The sequence below is a fragment of the Hipposideros armiger genome, unplaced genomic scaffold, assembly GCF_001890085.2.
Source record: "Hipposideros armiger isolate ML-2016 unplaced genomic scaffold, ASM189008v1 scaffold_205, whole genome shotgun sequence".
NCBI lineage: Eukaryota > Metazoa > Chordata > Mammalia > Chiroptera > Hipposideridae > Hipposideros > Hipposideros armiger.
The window spans coordinates 810,350-832,809 of NW_017731555.1; the positions used below are offsets into that span (position 1 = coordinate 810,350).

At 35.4% G+C, this 22,460-nt stretch overlaps 1 protein-coding gene across 2 annotated transcripts in view; it reads left to right on the forward strand.

The window, feature by feature from the left end:
- CHN1 (chimerin 1) overlaps positions 1-22,460 on the forward strand; it is a 179,045-nt gene that overhangs the window by 37,327 nt on the left and 119,258 nt on the right. For both annotated transcript variants that reach the window (XM_019653728.1, XM_019653727.1), the window contains exons 2-3: positions 10,132-10,170; positions 17,137-17,192. In XM_019653728.1, coding sequence (XP_019509273.1) covers positions 10,132-10,170; positions 17,137-17,192 — 95 coding nt within the window. The remainder of the gene's footprint in view (positions 1-10,131; positions 10,171-17,136; positions 17,193-22,460) is intronic.

The following is a 22,460-nucleotide window of genomic DNA, read 5'->3' on the forward strand; positions in this document are numbered from 1 at the left end:
GAGAGAGAGAGAGAGAGAGAGAGAGAGAGAGAGAGAGAGAGAGAGAGAGACTGATTGGTTTTCCCAGAGAAGTCCAGTTTAAAAGAAGGGTGTTAGGAAATTATGATAAGATGAGGAATGTTGTGATCTTTTTCCATCTCAGTTATCTGTGATGTCAAAGTGCAGCTGTCCTTTGGTATCCGCAGAGGATTGGTTCTAGAACACCTTGTACTTCCCCACAAATACCAAAATCTGGATGCTCAAGTACCTCATATAAAATGGCATAGTATTTGCATATAACCTACCCATATCCTTCCATATACTTTAAATCATTTCTAGATTACATATAATACCTAATACAATGTAAATGCTATGCAAATAGTTACACTGTTGTTTAGGGAATAATGCCAAGAAAGAAGTCTGTACACATTCAGTATAGATGCAGCCATCATAGGCCTAACTATTGTACATAGTACACGTCAGCAACAAAGTAACGTTTAAGAAAATATTTTAGACCCCTAGTTGGTTGAATCTGCAGATGTTGAACCCATGGTTACTGAGGGCCAACCGTGCATTATCTCTTTTCCCCAAAGAGTTTCTTTTAAGGGTTAGTATATCCTACTTTCTGAGTACCTGTCCTCTTGATAAAGCTTGAAAACACTGATGCAAGGCAAGACTTTGAAAGGTGGTTGTTTTAATGCTTGCTGGCAGAAAGTCAACTCTCATCTTTGGGGTGTCCTAACTATTCTGTGAATTTGTGTAAAAAAAATAACCCATGTTCTGATAAAGACATTCTATTGCATACTCCTAAGCCTGAGAATATGGTGATAGATTCCTTTTGCATGGCAAGGATCCAAGTGAATCACTGCTACAAAACTATGTTGGTGTATGGGAAATGCATGCGTTAGTGATAACTTGTCCCAAAGGATGAATAACAAGGAGAAAACATTGCAACTTTTCTTTTAAGAAAAGAACAAGGAGTTATATGTACTGTGTCTACTGAAGGAAGTGAGGGGGGTTGAGACAACTGACTTACAGTTTAGGTAACTGACTAGGAAGATCCCCACTAAAAGTATATAGTTTTAGTTATTTTCCAGAACTTGTATTTATAAAAAGTAAAAATTCTGCTGAGTTTTCATGTTGTTACTGTTTTGATATCTATAATTTTAAGAGCTCTGGATGGTTAAAAGTCTAAATTGCTGGGTGTGGAAAAAGGGTTCATCAGGTATGTTCTTTTTGTGTGTGTGGTGAACTGTATATACCATATGGTATATTCTTTAATGGATGCATTATAAGGACTTCATAAAAATTAATTTATTGCAGTCTAATTTTAGACATGTGAGATGGAGAGAAATCAAGTAGAAGGGTATATACATTATTGCCATTTTGTTTTGTGTAGTCTGTTTTTTTATGTTATTGAGAGGCTTGGCAGGAGTTAAATCTCGTCTTGACATTCTGTGTTAGAAACCTTGTGGTTAAGTGGGCCTATCTGACAACTTTCTGTTAATATGCCAACATGTTAGGATAAACATTATCAGAAATAATGTTTATTATTTATTTCTCTTTCCTTTAAAGACAAAACCTTGGAGAGATAGGACTTGTCTAGAAGAAGAAATAGTAGGTTGGAAAATGATAACACTTACCTTTGAGTTGAGCTGAATGACTTAGTTCCTGTGTGTAGCTTTTTGTTTCCAAGAGTGCCAGTTAAAAGATTTGAGTAAGCAGAGGGACTTTGTGTAGCTGGCTGGCTAGGTCAGCCAAGTTGGTTAGAAGAAACTTTGCTTAGGTCTTTAATAAAAGGCCAAGTTTGAGTTTTAAAAAGGAGAGCTTTCCAAGTTTGGTTCACATTTCATTTCATTTAGGAGGCTTTGTTGGCCCAAGCTATGTGTCCATGGTGGAGTTGAGTGCTACTTTTGCAAAATATTTGTTTTTGGAGATCTTTGATTAAGTTACATGTAAGCACTATAGTTGCACAGTTTCAAAAGTTTCTTCTCATATACTAACAGTTCTGGGTCATTATTCTCTTAAGAATTAAAAACAATTATCTTTGGTTTTAAAAATAGTTTATTTCTGTCAGAATTGTATCATGACACATCCATTTTCAACTGGAACAGTTTTAAATGACTTTGTTTCTTCTAAGGGTGAATTTAGCTGACCTGATTTGGCCATGACTTTGCAGAGTGAATTTTAATTATCTTAGTTGAAATGCTTACTTTCCATGTTTTGAAGCATTTTCTAGGAGAAAAGTTTAGTCAGAACATGAGGTACCTAGAAACCTAGCAAAGCTCTTTTTATTTGTTTCCTCGTTAGTTGAGAATTGTGTATGTTATTAAGAGCCTTTTTACTTTTTACTGTTTTTATATTCCAGGAAATATATTTCTTTTAGAGTAAAAAGTTTGGTTGTTTTCTTTGTGACTCTTTCAACTATTAACAGTAGTAATTGTTTGGTGTTTATTGTGAATTTTATGCCCATCTTCTTTTATAAAATTACTTTATAGTAGAGTTTTGTGGTCACCAGCATCTCATTATTTTGGTATGCCAAATTTGGTACAGAAACAGAAGCAACAGGTGGGGATTAGTCACTAATGGCCAGCATTTTCTGATTAAAGCAGGACAGGGAATCTCTTGCCAGTTGGTTGAAAGATGAGTCTTCATTTGAAGGAAGAAAATGTTATTTTCTTGCCAATAAATGCCATTCCTTTTACAGAAATCAAAATTGTTCATTTTCTAATCAAAGGCAATCTGAAACAAATGTGCTGTAAAACATTGATCAAATAGTTTTTGAGTGTTCATGCATTATTAGTCCAAACCTCATTTAAAATGCAACATAGTCCTTTTTGAAAAACCTATTATATTGTTAAAAAGTAGTAAAAGCCATTTTGGTTTGAGTCTAAAACTAATAAAGAGCTTAAATTTAACATTCTAGCCTGTTCTAGAATGAACTATTTATTTTTTAAAATAAAAAGTTAAGCAGGTTTAAATTTCAACAAAATATTGTTCTAAACCAATGAATTCATAAGACAACTATATAATGATACACAAAACTATATAATAAACAATGAAATGAAACTTTGTTTTCAAAGGTCAGTCATTATCAGTGCTTTCCATAGACATACTGGATATAAATAGGATCTAATTGGAGACAGCATTAAGATTTACTCAACCATATAATGTTTTAAGTTAATCTAAAACTTCAGAACTTTAAGGTATTATAAGTAAATTTAATCTTATCAATCAATAGATGAACACTTTGAGTACCTCCCAAATCACCCTAATATTATAAATTGCAATATATCATATAATATCAAAGATACCCTAGATACATTTTACTAAGATTTTTTTAAACATTGCCTAAAGTTACAGGTAAGTATCTTGAAATTTTTTAGTATTTAAAGGAAAAGTGAATATCCTTGAAATTATTAATATTCAGGGAAAAAAAGCACAAAAGGAAATTATAGGCACAAAAGTTTAACACTAAGCCTTGCCTAAAATGTGTAACTTTGAGTTTAAAAAGCAAGAAAAAATGGAATCACTTTTCATAAAAATAAAATAAGATTTCCTTGACTCCCGAATTTTAGCAATTAACCAAAAATGAAAGAAAATTTAATCATGAAGAGCAAAAGGACAGCAATTTGTCTGTTCCCCGTCCTCGATTCCCCAACACTGTTCACCTCCCCCAATTCCCCAATAAAATCTTTAAAAAAAAAGAAAGTTTAATTAAGAAGCTGTTCTCTTTTCCGTAATGCATGTTTGCCATTCAGCAGATTCAATTAGAACAGGAAGAAGTACATTAAAACCTCCACAAAGATTTTGAGGGGGACTTCCAAGACTTTAGAAGATGGTGCTTTATTATGTATAAATTTGTCATAAAGCTTGTAGTTGATTACTAAGCCTCTAAGAGTGGAAATATGATTTCTCTGGTAGTATAATCGTTTCAAGAGCCCGCTCAGAATAATTAGAGCTTCCTGTAGTGTTTATTAAATGAGACTTCTTTTCTATCTGAATCAGTTTTTTTGTTTTTTTTTTTTTCCTCTTCTAAAAAATATTGGGTTGAGGGCCGGCTGAGTGGCTCAGTTGGTTAAGAGCTCGCTCAAGAGTTTGAGCTCTGAGCAACAGCGGTTCGAGTCAGCCCGAGCTGAGCAGCCGTNCTGAGCAACAGCGGTTCGAGTCAGCCCGAGCTGAGCAGCCGTGAGCTGCCAACAGGTGGCGGGATGGCTCAGCCAAAAAAAAAAAAAAAAAAATATTGGGTTGTCGGAAAAGTCATGACGTATTTTGTCTATGTTTTTCAAAGGTCATTTATTTTCATATAAAGAACAAAGATCAATCAATGATATATTGCCCGTTTTGTTCGATAACCTTTTGCCATCTTTCAGTGACTTCATAATTCCTCATTTATAGAAGGATCTGTCTTTATTTGCGAAAAACTGAACAAGGTGCTGCTTTACAGCCTCCTCTGAATTCAATGTTATTCCACGCAGGTAGTTTTGAAGAGAGCAAAACAAGTGGAAATCTGATGACGCAAGGTCAGGCGAGTATGGTGGGTGTGGCAACACATCCCATCCAAGCTCCAATAATTTTTGACGGTGATCAAACTTGTGTGTGGTCTCGCGTTGTTGCAATGAAACACAACTCCTTTACAATTAACAAGCTCTGGACATTTCTGGATGATGGATTCGTTCAAACAGTCCAATTGCCAACAGTACCCATTCGAATTGATTGTTTGGTTCCTTGGTAGGAGCTCGAAAAACACGACACCTTTAAAATCCCACCACACTGAGAGCATAACCTTCCTCTGATGAATGTCTGCTTTTGATGTCGTTTGAGGCGAATCATCACGTCGGGACCAAGACTGCGTACCACATTGTTGTAAACAACCCACTTCTCATCACCAGTTATCAGTCGCTTAAAAAAAGCATCGTTTTGCTCACGTTTAATGAGCATATTGCAGATGTTTATACACGCCGTCAAATGAACTTTTTTGAGTTCATGCAGAACCCAAATATCGAGCTTGCTTACATATCCCAGCTTCTTCAGGTGGTCGTGAACGCTTGAATGATGGATGTTCAATGTTTCTGCCATCTCTCATGTTGTGTAACGTGGGTTTGACTCGATCAGTGCCTTTATTTTGTCATCATCAACCTCGGTGGGCCTCCCTGACCAAGGAGCGTCGTTGAGATCAAAATCAACAGCACGGAATTTCGTGAACCATCATTGTCACTGGCGTTTTTGTAGAGCATTGTCACTGTAAACTTTATGCAACTTTTCATAAGTTTGACATGTGTTCTTTCCTTTATGGAAGTAAAACAGTAAAATATGGCAAAATGCACAGTTTGGTCTTCCATCTTCAACTTGTAAAATCTCCAAAACTCAACCAAATCACTCAGTTTTCTTTAGAATGAAGCTAGAATTGTCAGCTGTCAAATGACATAGCAATAACATAGATGCGAATGACTCTAGTACTTCCAAAAATGAACTAGTGCTATTTGTTGCAAGCATGCGCCATGACTTCTCCGACAACCCAATATATGGAAAGTAAAGACCAAGTTGATTAGTATGCACAGTATAATCACATTTTTGTAAATGAAAGAAAAGATATGTGTGTATGTGAATATGTACATACAGGAACAGAGGGACAAGGAGAGAGATCTAGAAAGATCCAGAATGACATACACTCATTTAAGTAACAGTAGTGATCTATATAGATCAGCCTTTCTCATCCAGGTTCCTCATCTGAACTACAAAGCACAGAAAATGTTTTGAGTGACTATTTTGTCAGTTCTTCCACGTATGGTAGATAACCAGTGGTTTTCTAGAAGCACAGGAGAGAAGTCAATTTATTACATACAATGGATACCCTAGGTCATTGGGGTATTATTTTATCTCAGAACCAAGAGAAAGGCTTTTCTAGATGATGCTTTTTACTTTTCTTATATATCTATGTCATTTAAAAAAAATTATATGGTGAACATATTACATTTGTTCTAAGGAGGGAAAAACCTATTAAAACAGTGTAAGTTAACTATTGGGTTGTCGGAAAAGTCATGACGTATTTTTTCTATGTTTTTCATTGCAAAAATGCGTCATGACTTTTCCAACAACCCAATAAATGCTCTTTAACAAGTAATTAGATTTTTTTTAGCATTAAAGTAAATTCAAACTTTCCTACCAATATTTCTTAGTTTTTTGCTAAATATTCATTTTATTTGTCCTCATAATTGTGATCTGTAGCATCTTGAGTAATCTCTCTATAGTAGAGTAGATGTATAGGGAAGAACAAAATAATACGGGAGTGCACCTCTGAAATCATTGACAATGGCTTGAGGCTTCTACAGTAATGTCATTGTGTGTTTAAAATTACTTTTGATGAAGGCAGGAGAGGGTACTCATTTACTAAAGACCTCTTAAATGTAAGGTGCTTTATGTATGATACCCAATTTTATCCTCAAAACAAACCTGTGTTGTTACTAGTCCCATTTTAGGTGATGTGGTTATTCCATTTTATAGATAAATTAAAATTCAGAGAAGTAGCAAATTTCCCAGAGTCACACAGCAAGTAAAGGTTGATGTTTCCCTAAGAGAGCCCTGTCTAGGACTAGATACACAATTCCCCAGAAACTGGATTTTGAGTATGAGCCTCCTTCTCTCTCACCTTCTCCAAAGTGAAAGTAATCTGCAGGAAGCCCTCACTGCGCATAGCTACAGGCTTTGCACAAGGTTTGTGAAGAGTTAGAGCCAACTCCAAAGTTAGAGGGCACAGTTGTGGAGACTTCCCTCACTTCTGACACCAACTGCAAGTTGGAGGGAGTGCCCCCAAAGCACCCTCAAGTTCGATAATTTTCTAGAAGAACTCACGGAACTCAGTAAACACTATTATACTCACAATATGATTTATTATAGAGAAAGGATACAGATTGAGATCAGCCAAACAAGAAGCATGTCAGGCAGGGTCCAGGAGAGGCACAAAATGCAAAGCTTTCCTCTCCATGGAGTCAGGGTGCATATTCTTCCGGCACTGATGTGTGTCAATACACATAGAGTATTTCCAACCAAGGAAGCTCTCCCAAGCCTTGAGTTCACAGAGTTTTTATTTGGGCTTTATTTATTACGTAGACACGGTTGATTGATTGCCCCACGTGGTTGATCTCAGTCCCCAGGTGTGACCCAAAGCCCCACCCTAAGTCACATTGTTGCTCTCTGGCTAGCGTGAGGTGCCCTGGCAAAATTACCTCCTAGGAGATGAGGGCAAAAAACAGACCTCTTGGGGAAGAATTAAATTCTTTTCACCTGGTCCCAACCTGGTTGAGTTGGCCTCCCCCTTCCTGGCCATACTTGTTGTCTTCTACATGGTGGGTTAGGAGGTGCCTGGTCTCAGGAGCTTTTATGCTCTTTGGACCTTGGCAGTAAGGCCGAGACACTGGTGGAATATGGGTGATTTCCAAGAGAGTAAATGTACATTCTCTTGTTAATCCCTGAACTGATTTAGTATAGCATTCGTCATCAATGGAATCATTAAATGATTTGAGTCAAAATTTTTCTAGTATTAAAAGTATATAATTGGGCTGGCCAAGTGGCGCATTGGTTAGGAGTTGGCTTGGGAGGCCAGCTCTGAGCAGCAGGGCCCCGGTTCGGATCCCACATGAGGGCCAGTGACGCAGTGCCCTCTACAGCTAAGATGGTGAACAACAGCTTGACCTGGAGCTGGGCTGCCATGAGCCGCTGTGAGTGGCTTTCCAATGGCCGGCAAGCAATTGCCTCATCTGGGAAGAGCACAATGATAATGCCAACATGGGCCAGTGAAGCGACGTCCTCCACAACTAGACTGAAGAACAAAAGGACAGCAACTTGTTTGTTCCTCTTCCCTGATTCGCCAATGCTGTTCCCTTCCCCAATTCCCCAATAAAATCTTTTAAAATATATATATAATTGAGTTAATTATTATTTACTTACTAAGATAAACCTCGATATAATTAACCCCCCCAAACCCCCCCCCCCCAGGAAAGTAAATATGTACAGAGGGTGCCAAAAATAATGTATACACATTTTAAGAAAGGAAAAAACTGTATTAAAATTGTAATACTCAATATATACTGATAAAACATGAATACAAGTCATATGTATACATTTTTTGGCATCCCTAGTATGTATATACATCGTTGCATTAAGGTCATATTTCATCCTAACTTTATATCATTACTAAGCAAGTTCACCTGAGTTGGCAGTTTTCCTAAATAATTGCTCATTCATGTACAGTTAGTCCTCATTATTTACAGTTCTGTATTTGCATGTTTGCTTACTTGCTAGCATTTATTTGTAACCCTAAAATAAATACCTGTGACATTTTCATGGTTATTTGCCAATGATCACAGAGAGCCAAAATATTTGAGTTCCATCACCTGCATATTCCCAGCTGAGGTCAAACAAGGTGACTCTGCTTTCGTTTCAGCTCTCATACTGTAAACAGGTGTCCTCTTCATAGTCCATTTAGGCCACATTTTTTTTTTTTGCATTTATGTGATTTTCTTTTGGTGATTTTGTTGTTTAAAATTCTCCCCAAACATAGTGCCAATGTGCCATCTGGTGTTCTAAGCGCAAGGCTGTGATGTATGTTACGGAGAAAATACATACGTTAGATAAGCTTCATTGAGTCATGAGTTATAGTGCTGCTGTCTGTGAGTTCAATGTTAATGAATCAACAGTATATACTAAATAAGATACCTTTAAACAGAAACACACATAAAATAAAGTTATGTATTGATGGGTTAATGAAAATGTTGTGGCCAGAGGCACACAGGAACCTAACCTTATGTTTCCCCTAGGAGCAGTGTGGTTCAGCATTCAGTAGTTCACTGTTGACTTTATAGAATGTAACTACCATGAATAATGAGAGTCATTACTTCATTCAGTATTCATTTACCCGTGTAATCTTTTGTTTATCATTTAAGAAAACATAATGGAACACTTCTGCTGGGTGCCAAGCAATTTCTACATGACTGACTTACACTTTCCCTTTTGTGTTCTTATGCCCCTTAGTAATAGCCTTGCTGTAGCCCTCTATTTGTGTGGTTTATGATAACACCTCATAAATGAAATGTAAGATTGAATTTAAAGGTTGGGAATTGGGGGCTGAATATTTTGAGTCTATGACTATTTTTACATTTAACTACATGTGCTAGATTCAGCCTTCTCAGTAAGCTTTCCAGGAATTGTCTTGCCTCCTTGGAGACCCAGATTTTTAGCATCAAATTCCTTAATGGGTTCATGTTGGATGCAAGCAGAGCCAGGTGATGTGGCTTGTCACACCTCCTACACCAAAATGCTGTGTCTGCTGGCTTGGCTACATGGTCTTGGAGGCAGAGCTTATGCCTGGCCAAATTACTCCTCAGCCATGCTTTGCTGATGAGAAGCCAGACCAAAGTGGCCTCTCTTCTTCCTGTTTTTCGCCCATCTCTCTCATGTGTTTGTATGTCCTTGTCTTTCCACTGCCTGTTCACACTGTCTCCTACACCTGCACTCAAGCAGAGGGTGGGAGAATGGACTTGAAGAACAGGTGTTCACCACATGTTCTTTGTGGCTCCTTGGATACACTCTTCCATTGAAGTGTTTCTCATTTCCTGATTTTGATTGTCCAGGATGTATGAGGACTAAGAGCTGTACCTTGCTGTCCTTCTCTCCTGATGTTAATAAAACCAGTTACAGTGGAATCCCCCAAATGTAATGGGGGAAATATAGAAATACCTTTCTGAAAATTAAAATTATTATCTGGTCAATTTGACTGAAAAAGAAAAATTCCAATGACTTCAAGGATCTTTCAATGAAATAATCATAGAATTAAGCCCAAAGAAACAAAGACACTGTTAGCCATTATTACATAATTAATTGTAAGAAATGAGTGCCAGCAGTAGAAATGAACCTTGATATTTTTATGTGATAAGTAGTTGAATAAATACAGTAACCTTATTTGAACATCTTTGAAACTGTACTTCAAAAAAGTGAGAAGTAAGACTAAAAAAACCTTTGAATGCCCTTTAGAGCCTAGCACAATGCTGAGGACAAACAGACCTCAACAAATACATATTAAATGAATTAATGATTAAAGTATCTCATTCAAAATATAAACATTCAATAATGTTAATTTGATGTTTATTCTTTCAGATACAGATGAATATAGACCTCCTGTTTGGAAATCTTACTGTAAGTACACAAATAATTTTAAATTGCGGGTGTTGTAGTACTTTATAAGTAATATAAAAATATTAGAATCATTAGATATGAAGAGTCATTCAATTTTGTACCCATTATTGAAAAATTAATTCACATCAGGATTTGGGAATAGCATAGAAGTAATTGAGGGGTGTTTCACAAAGTCTGTGTATGGTTTGCATGTCTGGAATACATTCCATCCCTGAGCTTGCACGGAATTCCATACCGTGGAACCTGAGACACATTGTTGACAATGGCTGATAAAACTAATGCAGTGAGAAGCTAATTGAGAATTCAAGCTATCTAACTATTCTCAGATCCTGATTCTTTATATGAAAACATAATATATCAGTGATAATAAGTCAGAAGACTATCTTGATAGAAAGAATAGGTAAAAGGAGGCAAAAGAAAGTAGTCTTTTTTAGAAATTGCGTTCCCAAATATAAGAGAGACACTGGAATTCTATATTGCTCTTTAAACTTTGCATTAGAATAAAAATTTCTTCAAAAGAGTCTAGGTTCTTAGTTCTTTATGTTTTCTAGAGAATATTACCGTATTTTGCCATGTATAATGCGCACCCACATTTTTGGCCCAAACTTTCAGGGAAAATATCTTTTGTTTTATAGTAATTCAAATTTTTATTTGTTTACATTTAAGTACTTGTTTTTTGTATTATAAAGAAATTTTAGCATTTATTTTTTAGCATATTATGGTACAAGAAATTTTATTTAACAAATAATTATAAAACACAAGAACAGATTCAAGGTACAAGAAATTTTATGTACTGGTGACAAAATTATGATATTTACTCATTATGAAAGGCCAAGAACTCTTCGTTGTTGCAAGTTTGTTGTAAGTTTAACGAAACCAATTATTGTATTCCAGGGTATTATTTTGCATACGGATATTGTTATTGATTTTTAGAGTTACACTTTTAACTCATAAGCATAAATAAAAGAATTAAAAACATTTATATAGATATGGAATTAGTACTACCTATGTGTAATGCGCATCCTTATTTTTCCCCTCACAAATTTGGGCAAAAAAGTAAGCATTATACACAGCAAAATATGGTATTTCATCAAGTGAAAAATATTTCAGATTTTTAAAAAGTGCAAACAGGGTTAATATAATCAAAGTAGTTAAAAAAATGCATGAATACACTATTGTAGAAATCAGTACTGCTTTTGTTTATTGTCTGTAGAATTGAATAAGCATCTAAGAAACTTGTACTTTACATATGGATTATTAACATCTTACAAATGTTGAGTTATTCTAAATTTTGATATTTGTAAGTTTTGAAACTTGCTGACTGAAGGAGCAGCAATTCAGATTCTTGTTAGTTTTACGTTCCCAGACAACAAAGAGTTTTATTTTAATAGGTTGCTACTTTGGGCTATCTATAGTAAGCAAAATAGGAACAATTTCTAAAAATATCGCCATAGATGCATTTTCTACCACTCCCATTGCTGCCTTTTTGTTTCTGGGGAGTATAGTTCAAAGAATGTATAAAAATGACTAATGTTCTTTACCTCCTAAAGATTTTGTCTCATAATCTCATTGGCAGGAAGCCTATTTAAAATTCCTTTCTGCATTTTCTGGTTTTCAATTTAACTTTGTTCCCTTTGCTCTGACTCGTGCCTTGCACATTTTTTATGTCAGAGCATTTATGAAGCCTCAGATGGTTATTGAATCATGGTGATGATTTTTCCCTCTGAAGAATATTGATTACTAAATGTAGTACATGCAATTTGTATTTTCTGTATCTTCATATGTCTTACTGTAGCTACCATTTGCCTTTAAAAATGGCATATTTCTATTTTTGGTGAGAATACTGCAACTGAGTTTTATAGTTTCTTTTACTGACTTCAGTACCTGAGATTCCTTCCCCCGCCATCATTTTAATAGTAGAAACAGTGAGGAAATTATTAGAATAAACTTTATCTTCTGACCATCAAATGAAAAAACTTCCACTTCAAGGGAATTTTATGATTAAACCCCTAAAGGCAAGTGAAAAGGCCCGTTTTTAAAACTGATCATTTGAATTTTTCTGATACGATAATCATGATATTGTCTTCTAAGAATTTAAATATGTGCAAATTTTAAGTAATAAGTAAACATGTAAAGATTACATTTGAACATTGAAGTAATTGTTATGATCATATAGATTTTTAAATGTGTTTGTCAAAGTTCTGATCCTAGAAAAAAATTGTGATTTAGGTTAAGTTTTTTAATTTCTTTTTTTTGTTGTTTGTTTTGTCTTTGCCACTATCAGACAATTTTATAGTTTATATTCAGCTAACTGTAAATAACCTGCAGTGAGGTATTTGCTTAATAGTTCCTTAAGAAGTTACCTGTCCAGGCATCTGTGCATTTTAAAAGGAAATATTTTGGGCCGGCCGAGTGGCGCGATGGTTAAGAACTCGCTTGGGATGCCAGAGGGCCCCGGTTCGGATCCCACATATGAGGGCCAGTGACACTGCCCTCCACAGCTGAGATGCTGAACAGCAGCTCAACCTGGAGCTGGGCTGCCATGGGTCGCCGGCGACGGCGTGGGCTGCAGTCCCTGTGGCAGTGGGTTGCCGTGGGCTACCGTGTGTGGCCAGCAGCCAGCGTGAGCGGCCAGCAGCCGCAGTGAGCGGCCGTCCAGAAGCCGGCGACTGATCTGCCTCGCCAGAGAAGAGCGCAATGATGGTGCCAACTTGGGCCAGTGAAGCAACATCCTCCACAACTAGATTGAAGAACAAAACGACAGCAACTTGTCTGTTACCCTTCCCCAACCCCCCAGCACTGTTCCCATCCCCCCAATTCCCCAATAAAAATTAAAAAAAATAAAAAAAATAAAAAAAAATAAAAGGAAATATTTTATTTCATTTATTTATTTTTTAAAGATTTTTATTGGGGAATTGGGGGAAGGGGAACAGACAAGTTGCTATCGTTTTGTTCTTCAGTCTAGTTGTGGAGGACGTTGCTTCACTGGCCCAATTTGGCACCATCATTGCGCTCTTCCTGGGCAAGGCAGATCAGTCGCTGGCTTCTAGACGACCGCTCACAGTGGCTGCTGGCCACTCATGCTGGCTGCTGGCAGGGGCTGCAGCCTATGCCGTCGCCGGCGACTCATGGCAGCCCAGCTCCAGATTGAGCTGTTGTTCAGTATCTTAGCTGTAGAGGCAGTGTCACTGGCCCTCATATGTGGGATCTGAACCCGGGCCCTCTGGCATCCCAAGCCAACTCTTAACCAAGGCGCCACTCGGCCAGCCCTAAAAGGAAATATTTTAAAGACTGCCAAGCGCATGACACCCTATTTCATTGATAGAGACTAGAATAAGTAACTGGGACAGTAAGCCCTACCCAGTGCCCTTAATAATTGAGCCATGACAGTTTATTTAATTCTGAGGCCAGACCATATATATATATATATATATATATATATATATATATATATATATATATCTTGTTTGAAGTTGGTAATTGACAATAAATTCTACCACAGTCTTTGGGACTGACAAACTATAATGCAGTCATCATTTTCTCTGTGATGTGAATTAAATTTTTGTCATTAAAAAGTTTCTCAAAAATAAAATCTAAATGGATTGAGATTTTTAAAAAGTGAGGTATGTCAGTTCATGTAAGGCAGTAAAGGCAGAGTGAAAGCTATTCAAAATGTTCTGATTGTTAACATCTATTCTGTATTACATCTATAAAACTAAAGGGGACAATTAAATTTTAATGTCAAAAGTTGCAATATATTAGAAATTTTTTTCTGCCTTCAGCATGGGGCATCTGAATAGCTCTGCACAGTGAGATTTCTATAAGAAACTAATTTTCATTATGATTCTATAAGAAACTTATTTATCCATGCCTCTGTTCTGCTTTCCAGTTTTAGTTCTGTTAAGCTTGTAAAAACTAAATTTTAAAACCTTGTAAATACAAACCAATGGGAAAATAGAATTAGCAAGAAGTGTAAGTTGAGGATTTTCTTTAAACAAATACAATTTTGTTGCTTTTCGATACATATGCTTGAATTAAACCAGGGACGTAATAACATGTAATAGATGAAGCAAGCAAGCCAGGTGAGGACTGGGGGGAAATTAGAGCATGGATGCCCAGTCTGTAGGGACTAGCTCATAATTAGCTCCCCTTTATTGTGGTCATTCATTTAAAACTCTGGGTCCGATATTGTCCCATCTTCTGATTTTTCAGGGGAAACTGGAATTCTCTTTTGCTTTTCTTATTGGTGTTAAATCTCTTAATCTTAAATGTTAAAAAGAAATTTAAATTTAGATAACAGCAAACCAAACACATGTGAGCTGGTTTTGACTTCAAGAGACCAACCTGTGATCTCTGAACTTGATTAAAAATGTGTTGTCGCTAGGCATTGAGAAATTCATTAAGTATATAAGCATTGACGCTTCTGAGGTGATTGAAAAATGTTAAGTACTTTAATCATATATTCTCACTTAATAATTTAGCTGTTAATTTTTGGTGAGTCATTTAATAATTGCAATATAAATTTCAGCTGAGTTCCAGTTTAAATTACCAAAAATTCTAAATTGAGAAGGCCTGACTTAATTAAATTAGTCTTTATTACTATGTATAGTCTTTAAATGGTCCTTTTGATAAGTGTTCCCTGAATTCATGTTATATTCAGTTATACAATGTCCAAATAAATAACATTTATTTAAAATTAGTTTTAAAGACAGTCTAACCATGGTCTAAAAAATACTCCTCTCCATGAACAGAACTATACCCTTTGAAACTAATAAAAACAAAGGCTAAAATTCTCATGTGACAGTATTGTCACTCCTTTTTTCATACTGGCTTATCTTAATGTATGCCTACTGAATAGGTAAATATTCCTGATGATAAGCAGATAGTACAGTGTTTGTGCTTTGAATGAAAAGCAACATTTTACTTTCTCTAGTGACTTCTAATGTCCTTTTTGACTAGCATTCAATTCTCATAATTGACTTTCCATAGGTGGCAGTACTTTCCAAAGCATTTTCTTGACAAAGGAAAACAATTGATCTTTTGAGAATAACTGATCAAAACAGAAATGTGAATTGAATTTTCACATCTTAGAATTATAGCTACCAATATGGAACAATGGGCATGAAAAATCCTCCTTTTTTGCAAATCATGTTTTGGCTTCTCTTAGGATGATGGAGATTTACAAATACCTCTAAGTGATAAACATATACTCTAACTATCAGGGCCAGACAAATTTAGTTTTAGTGCTCCTTTTTTTCCCTTCCCTACATTAGAATTACTCCCTTCATATCATCTCTTTAATCCATAAAAATAAATTCACAAAAATATTTTTAAAAAACTCAAAACAATAAACTATGGTTATCTAAAACTCTTTTAACGTGCTGCCTTTTTTAGGGATTATAGCAACCAGGAGGAAAAGGCAAAGGAATACATTTCTGTCAGTAGAATTTTAAACGTTACTAAATGAGGAAGGGCTTTGTTTAATTTTTTCATTTTTAAACAGTAAAGCTGTAGCTTCTCAGTACCTTTTAAATTATAGCATTACCACGGTATTGTTTTGGTGGTGAACTCAAGATGCATTCTGGTAACCAAATATTATTGTAAAGAAATTTTGTGTTAATATCAGTCACCTACATATAATCATAATTAGTTTTTATTGAGTGTTTACTTTGTGCCAATGACTATTTTAGGCCTTTTGCATATAGTAAGTTATTTAATCCTTTCAGTATTTCATGAGGTAGAAAATGTTTTTATTTTACAAATGAGGGAAACTGAGGCTTAATATGCAGTGTTAGTGGCAGAGCCCCAGTGTGCAAACCCCAGGTGGTCTGGTTCAAGAGCTCACATTCTTAGCTGCAATTCTGTATTGTCTTCACACAGCAAGAGAGAACAGTGGTGTGTGTGTCTATTCTCAGTATATATATTGTATACACATATACACACACATATATAGTCTAATTATATATATGTGTGTGTGTGTGTGTGTGTGTATATATACACATACAGACATATGGTCTAATTGTATATATTTATATATGTTCCTGCTACATGTGAATGAATATGATTAGAAGTGGAGTCTATATAGATATCCAGTTGAAATCTGAGTCGTTTATTATCTTCCAGTCCCAATATCTGGTTAGTTTGATGTTATGTTGACAAATGTGTACGTATTTAAATACAGTATTAACTTCAGTTCAATTACATGCGATTATATATGTAGAAATATAAAACAAATTCCCTCCAAAAGATAAATTTAGACATACATAGACACACTTTCTCTGATAACTGCACATTCTATTCATTTTTCTTCATTTCAAATCAAAAAGCCCGGGAGAGGCTAGAAAGTCATGGTATTGGTATAATTTTCAATGATCCATTTTTAAATACCCTAAAAATTATTCCCTCTTTGGCAAGTTATTTGAGTTCCTGAATTCTTTCTTTTGTTTCATTTGTCGTAGTTGAATAAGTGATGGTAACTTTGGCTCAGAAATTTTGTTTTAAAGGGAAATTACCTTTGAAGATAGATGTTCGCAATATAAATAGGGGAGAAAAACAGCGTATCTGTTAACTTCTAGCCTATAAATTCTAATTTTTGTTTCAAGTTTAACAATAACGTGCTTTAAAAATATAAAACCATTATTGGTTTATATCAGAGACATGCTTTATTTAATGCAGCACCAAAGAATTGGGGAAAATACATGGCCAGGTCATGGAGAACAGAGCCAAGTATCCAGCACTGATATAAAGTCGAAAGACACTTGTGTGGATTATGACTTTTCTCTTTGTGCTTGCTCCCGGACTTTGACTAAATTCAGTTTGGTTTACTTTCTTTGCCTTGTTAATGACAACTAGGACTGTATCACTGTTTTCTAGTGAACATAAAAAGCAGCCAGTTTGTGAAGCCTCATATATTCAGAAGCTCTGCATAAGGGAAACTGACATCTTGTACTTTCTACCTTCTCACAGTGTATCAGCTGCAACAGGAAGCCCCTCATCCTCGGAGAATTACCTGTACTAATGAGGTGGGTGTGACGAAACTGTCATCATGAAATGTCTCTCAATCATTGTTTTCCAAACTTTGACCTTCTTCAATGGCTTGGTTATTTGTGCGATTAACCATTTACACTAGTTGGCATCATAAAATTGTAACTTGAATGCATTTTTCTTAACATTCTTCTTACTTGAAATAACTACTACTTGAAATAACTGTTTAATGGACTGTTTGAAACACAGTATAGAATATGACAGCATAGGATATGACAGTATAGTTTGAAGTGATGTTAGTTTTCATTTCAGTTAATTCTTCCATTTTTTGTTTTATTCTTTACTTCTAAAAATAATGCTTGAAAGCATCATTGTAGGATTATTGAAGTAATTTTTCCATTAGAAAGATCTAAATCATGATGTAAAAAATGAGCAAAGACATAGTTCACCAAAAAAGATAGGATATGTGACAGTATATGAAAAGATGGTCAACTTCATGAGTAATAAGAGAAATACAAATTAAAATACACAGCAAGACCATTTTCACCTTTTTAAATGGCAAAAGTTCCAAAGCTGAGAATATGCTTATTTGGTAAGCCTGTGAGGAAACAGACATTCTCATCCATTGTTGATGGGAATGGGAAACGCTGCAATTTTATGGGAATTTTGTAATGCCTAACAAAACTGTATCTGCGTTTATCCTTTGACCTACCAGTGAAAGTTATAGGGATTTACCCTGACGAATTACCTGTACAAGTATGGAAAAACATATGCTCAAAGGTTTTCACTGTAGGACTATTTATAATAGCAGAGTATTAGGAAAGACCTAAATGTCTGTCCATAGGTGACTGATTAAGAAGGATTTCTGTGAGCTGATATGGAATGATTTTAAATGTATATACAGTATAGTAATTATGATCTTTTTAGTAATAAAGAAGAGAAAATCAAGATTATTTTTGCAAAAGAGAAACACAGAAGGGATTAACCCAGAGACTAGTGAAACATTTATCCGTAAGGTGAAGAGCAATGTGAAGGGTATAAGGATGGGAGTGGGACTTCTCTGAGGATATGTTTTTTTTTTTTTTTAAAGATTTTTATTGGGGAATTGGGGGGATGGGAACAGTGCTGGGGAATTGGGGAAAGGGGAACAGACAAGTTGCTGTCGTTTTTGTTCTTCAATCTAGTTGTGGAGGACGTTGCTTCACTGGCCCAAGTTGGCACCATCATTGCGCTCTTCTCTGGCGAGGCAGATCAGTCGCCGGCTTCTGGACGGCCGCTCACTGCGGCTGCTGGCCGCTCACGCTGGCTGCTGGCCACACATGGTAGCCCATGGCAATCCACTGCCACAGGGACTGCAGCCCACGCCGTCGCCAGCGACTCAAGGCAGCCCAGCTCCAGGCTGAGCTGTTGTTCAGCATCTTAGCTGTAGAGGGCAGTGTCACTGGCCCTCATATGTGGGATCCGAACCGGGGCCCTCTGGCATCCCAAGCGAGTTCTTAACCATCGCGCCACTCGGCCGGCCCGAGGATATGTTTTTATATAGTTGTGACTTTTGAACTATGCAAACGTTTCACATATTCAAGCAACAAATTAAAAATGATTTTAAAAAAAAGCAAAACTAAACATAAATAAATGAACCTAACAAATTCATAGCAACCATCAAAAAAATTAAGTAATTTTTAAACATATTATTCTGACTGTTCAAACTTAGAGGGAAATATTCTATGAATAAGATCTTTAACTGTATAATAGATTTGGTTTTGGTAGTGGTACTTGTGTAGACATTCTGAAATTATTTTGTGTGTTGTATGGGATAGAACAATTATATTGGATTTTGGGGGACCATGGATATTAGAGATATAAATATGGAATGAGGGAAAATTGAGAAGAACATTGTGGTATTGTTTGAATTGGAGGTATCAATATGAACTCAGGTTTAAAATTACATATTTTCTATTTTAGTCCCTGTAAAGGGCTTCAAAGCAGATACCCAGTATAAACAAACACATCCATTGCCCAAATTTTGACTTCCAAATACTGTTTCTTACTAAAAGAAGCCAATGTTGCTAAGAGAAATTCCTGATTCCAGAACATGGAGCATAGAGATCCTTTCTGACATTTTGTTATGTCAAAAAGATGTAGGGGCCCACTGAAAGGGTTCCACGGGCAAAATCAGTGACAATTTGACATCAAAAAGAATAATGATAGTAATGAATTATAACACACTGAATGAAAAGAGAATTTGTAAGTCCATAATTATGTTTTAAAAAAACCTACCCCAATACAAAGAGAAAAAAAATAGAGGGGTGGGGGAAATGAAAGTTGTTCTTTACAGTAGAATGGTGGCTAAAAACATAGAAATAATGATGAAATTTGCACTAATAATTGAGTCAGGCAACTATCATCATTGGACATTAAAGCCATTCAGTGAAAGGCAGCATGTGAACAGGATAGTTACATGGTCTCAATATATTAGCCCACCGAGTATTTATTAATTGCGAAGAGAAAAATATATCTTTACTGTGGAGAGATGTGGCATTCACCTTAGCCAGGTGATGAAATGTAGCATTACCTGTAATGGGACAAACTGACATATGTCACCTGAAGTGATGGAATGAGATATGCATAACATCACCTATATAGTATTTCTGCCAAAAATGTTTAACTTAAATCTATTTATGAAGTATGAATCAGACAAACCAAAAATGTGGACATTCTATAAGATAGCTGTCCTGCTAAATATGTCATTTTCATAAAAGAAATAACAGTGGTGGGACCATTCTAAAAGTAAAGGAGATTAAAGAGACATGCCAACCAAATGCAATGCATGCACCCTGATAGGGTCCTGGAGAAATAAATACACAAGTAAATATATATTTTAAGCTATGCATTGGGGTATAATTGGAGAAATTTGGATATGGATAGTATGTTACATAATATGGAATCATAATAACTTTCTTAAATAATATACTCTTAAAAAGAATTGCTTCTCCATTGTTTAAATATGTTGAAATGGATTTTGGTATTGTGACATCTAGTTTAAAAAACATTGAATATCTCTGAAAGTATATAGTCAGTCACAAAGAGAACCAATTTACAAAATTAAGCAGGAATTTCATGAGATTACCTTTTAAATGTCCCATTGCAGGTTAAATACATATAGATGTTGATTTGCAGATATGTATGTATGGAATGAGTACATGGTATTTGATGATTGCATTTCATTGCTGCTATGCCATGATCAAGGAAGATAAAATAATTTTACATGTAGTGAGAATTTTTTTTTAAATTCTGGGAATAGCTCAGTGGGGCAGGAAACAGCAATATGTGAAGCAGAGGAATCCAAGGCCCTGGTGGCCAAGGTAGTCAGGGGGTTGAGTGAGAGGGAGAGGCCCAGTAATAATTCTTAATAATTATTATTTAGAAACCAAGCAAGTACTTATAAGCTTGAAAATAATTCTTAATAATGCTGTTACATGATGCAGTTGTCTCTTATCGTAGAGTAAATTCTGAAGTTAGCACATAAAGGAACAGTCTTGCATAATCAGAATTAGCCTTGAAAGTCCCTTATCACCTATACAGTAATTGTACGTATGTTTGTATATACAACTCTGTCATTGTAGATATGTATAAATATATAATTTATTCAGTGAAATGCAGTATATAAGATAAATATAAAATTACACTAGTGTCATTTTTAATTATGTAAAAAGTATTTTGTTATTTTTATGTCAAGCACCTGGTTGAATTAAAGTGTGTGTGTGTGTGTGTGTGTGTGTAGAAACAGATACAGTTATAAATTACATAGATATATGAGCTAGATCAATAAATGTTGGAGAAAATAAAGGCTTAATCAGAATGTGCTGGAGCTAACCTAAACATTTGTCTTGGATAATGATTGTTTAAGTCTTAGTCTTGTTTAAATGATAAGTGTTGGGTTTGGAAAAACAGAAGTTCTTGGGAGTGATGACACTAAGGATAAAGACATACCGAAGAACCAGTGGATGTTCATCCCTATTAACTGAGGAATTGGTCTGGGGAAATTAAGCACTAAGTAGCTGCTGTGTTTTAAGGGGAAAATGTCAAGAGGATTTAATTACCACTGATACACAGAGAGAAAAAGAAAGGTTATTCAGTAGATAAATAAAAGTTCTTTTAAGTAAAAGTCATTAAATCATCTCTGGTGATAGTTATATTATAGAAATGGATCCAGTGAATTTGTCTTTAAGAACAGTTCCCTACCCCAGTCATAGGAAAGGGGGAGGGGAACTGACCCTGACCGTTTGTATGTGCACATCCAATTTCTTCTGTCCATAGCGTTGCATCACAGATTGCCTGAGGGAGTAAGCCACACCCAAAGGGAACATGAATTTAGTGACTAGCATGTGTGTGACCTCTTGTGGTCTAAGCCCTTACTTCTGGTGGTAAACTCCATGCCCTGCTCTTTCTCAGCTGAATTTCTGTTAGTATTCTTGAGATGAAGATGAGTAGCACTTTATTTTAAAACCTGAATTATTCAACTGTTAAAGCATAAATTATTAGAGGCATAACTCTAAAACACAATATATCTAACAGTAAGGAGTAAAATAATTTGACAGAAAATATAGTTGTAACTAATGGATTTTTCTAAATTCACAAAATTTTGCCAATTGCCATTGTGAATGTTAAAACAAGATTTTTTTTTAATTAAGGGCTATTATTGTGACAACACTTCGAAATTTAAATATAAATAATCCTTTTTAAAGGGAGAATATGTCTAGGTCCACAACTGAGTATTTTAGGCATGCTTTAGAAACCAAGCAAGTACTTAAAAGCTTGAAAATAATTCTTAATAATGCTGTTACATGATGCAGTTGTCTCTTATGGTAGAGTAAATTCTGAAGTTAGCACATAAAGGAACAGTCTTGCATAATCAGAATTAGCCTTGAAAGTCCCTTATCACCTATACAGTAATTGTACGTATGTTTGTATATACAACTCTGTCATTGTAGATATGTATAAATATATAATTTATTCAGTGAAATGCAGTATATAAGATAAATATAAAATTACACTAGTGTCATTTTTAATTATGTAAAAAGTATTTTGTTATTTTTATGTCAAGCACCTGGTTGAATTAAAGTGTGTGTGTGTGTGTGTGTGTGTGTGTGTGTGTAGAAACAGATACAGTTATAAATTACATAGATATATGAGCTAGATCAATAAATAATATTTAAATACAGATATCAGAGAAGTTCTGTATCTTTAGTGGATTCATACCAACATGATATAAATGAAACCAGTTTGATATTTGACCATCCCTAAAC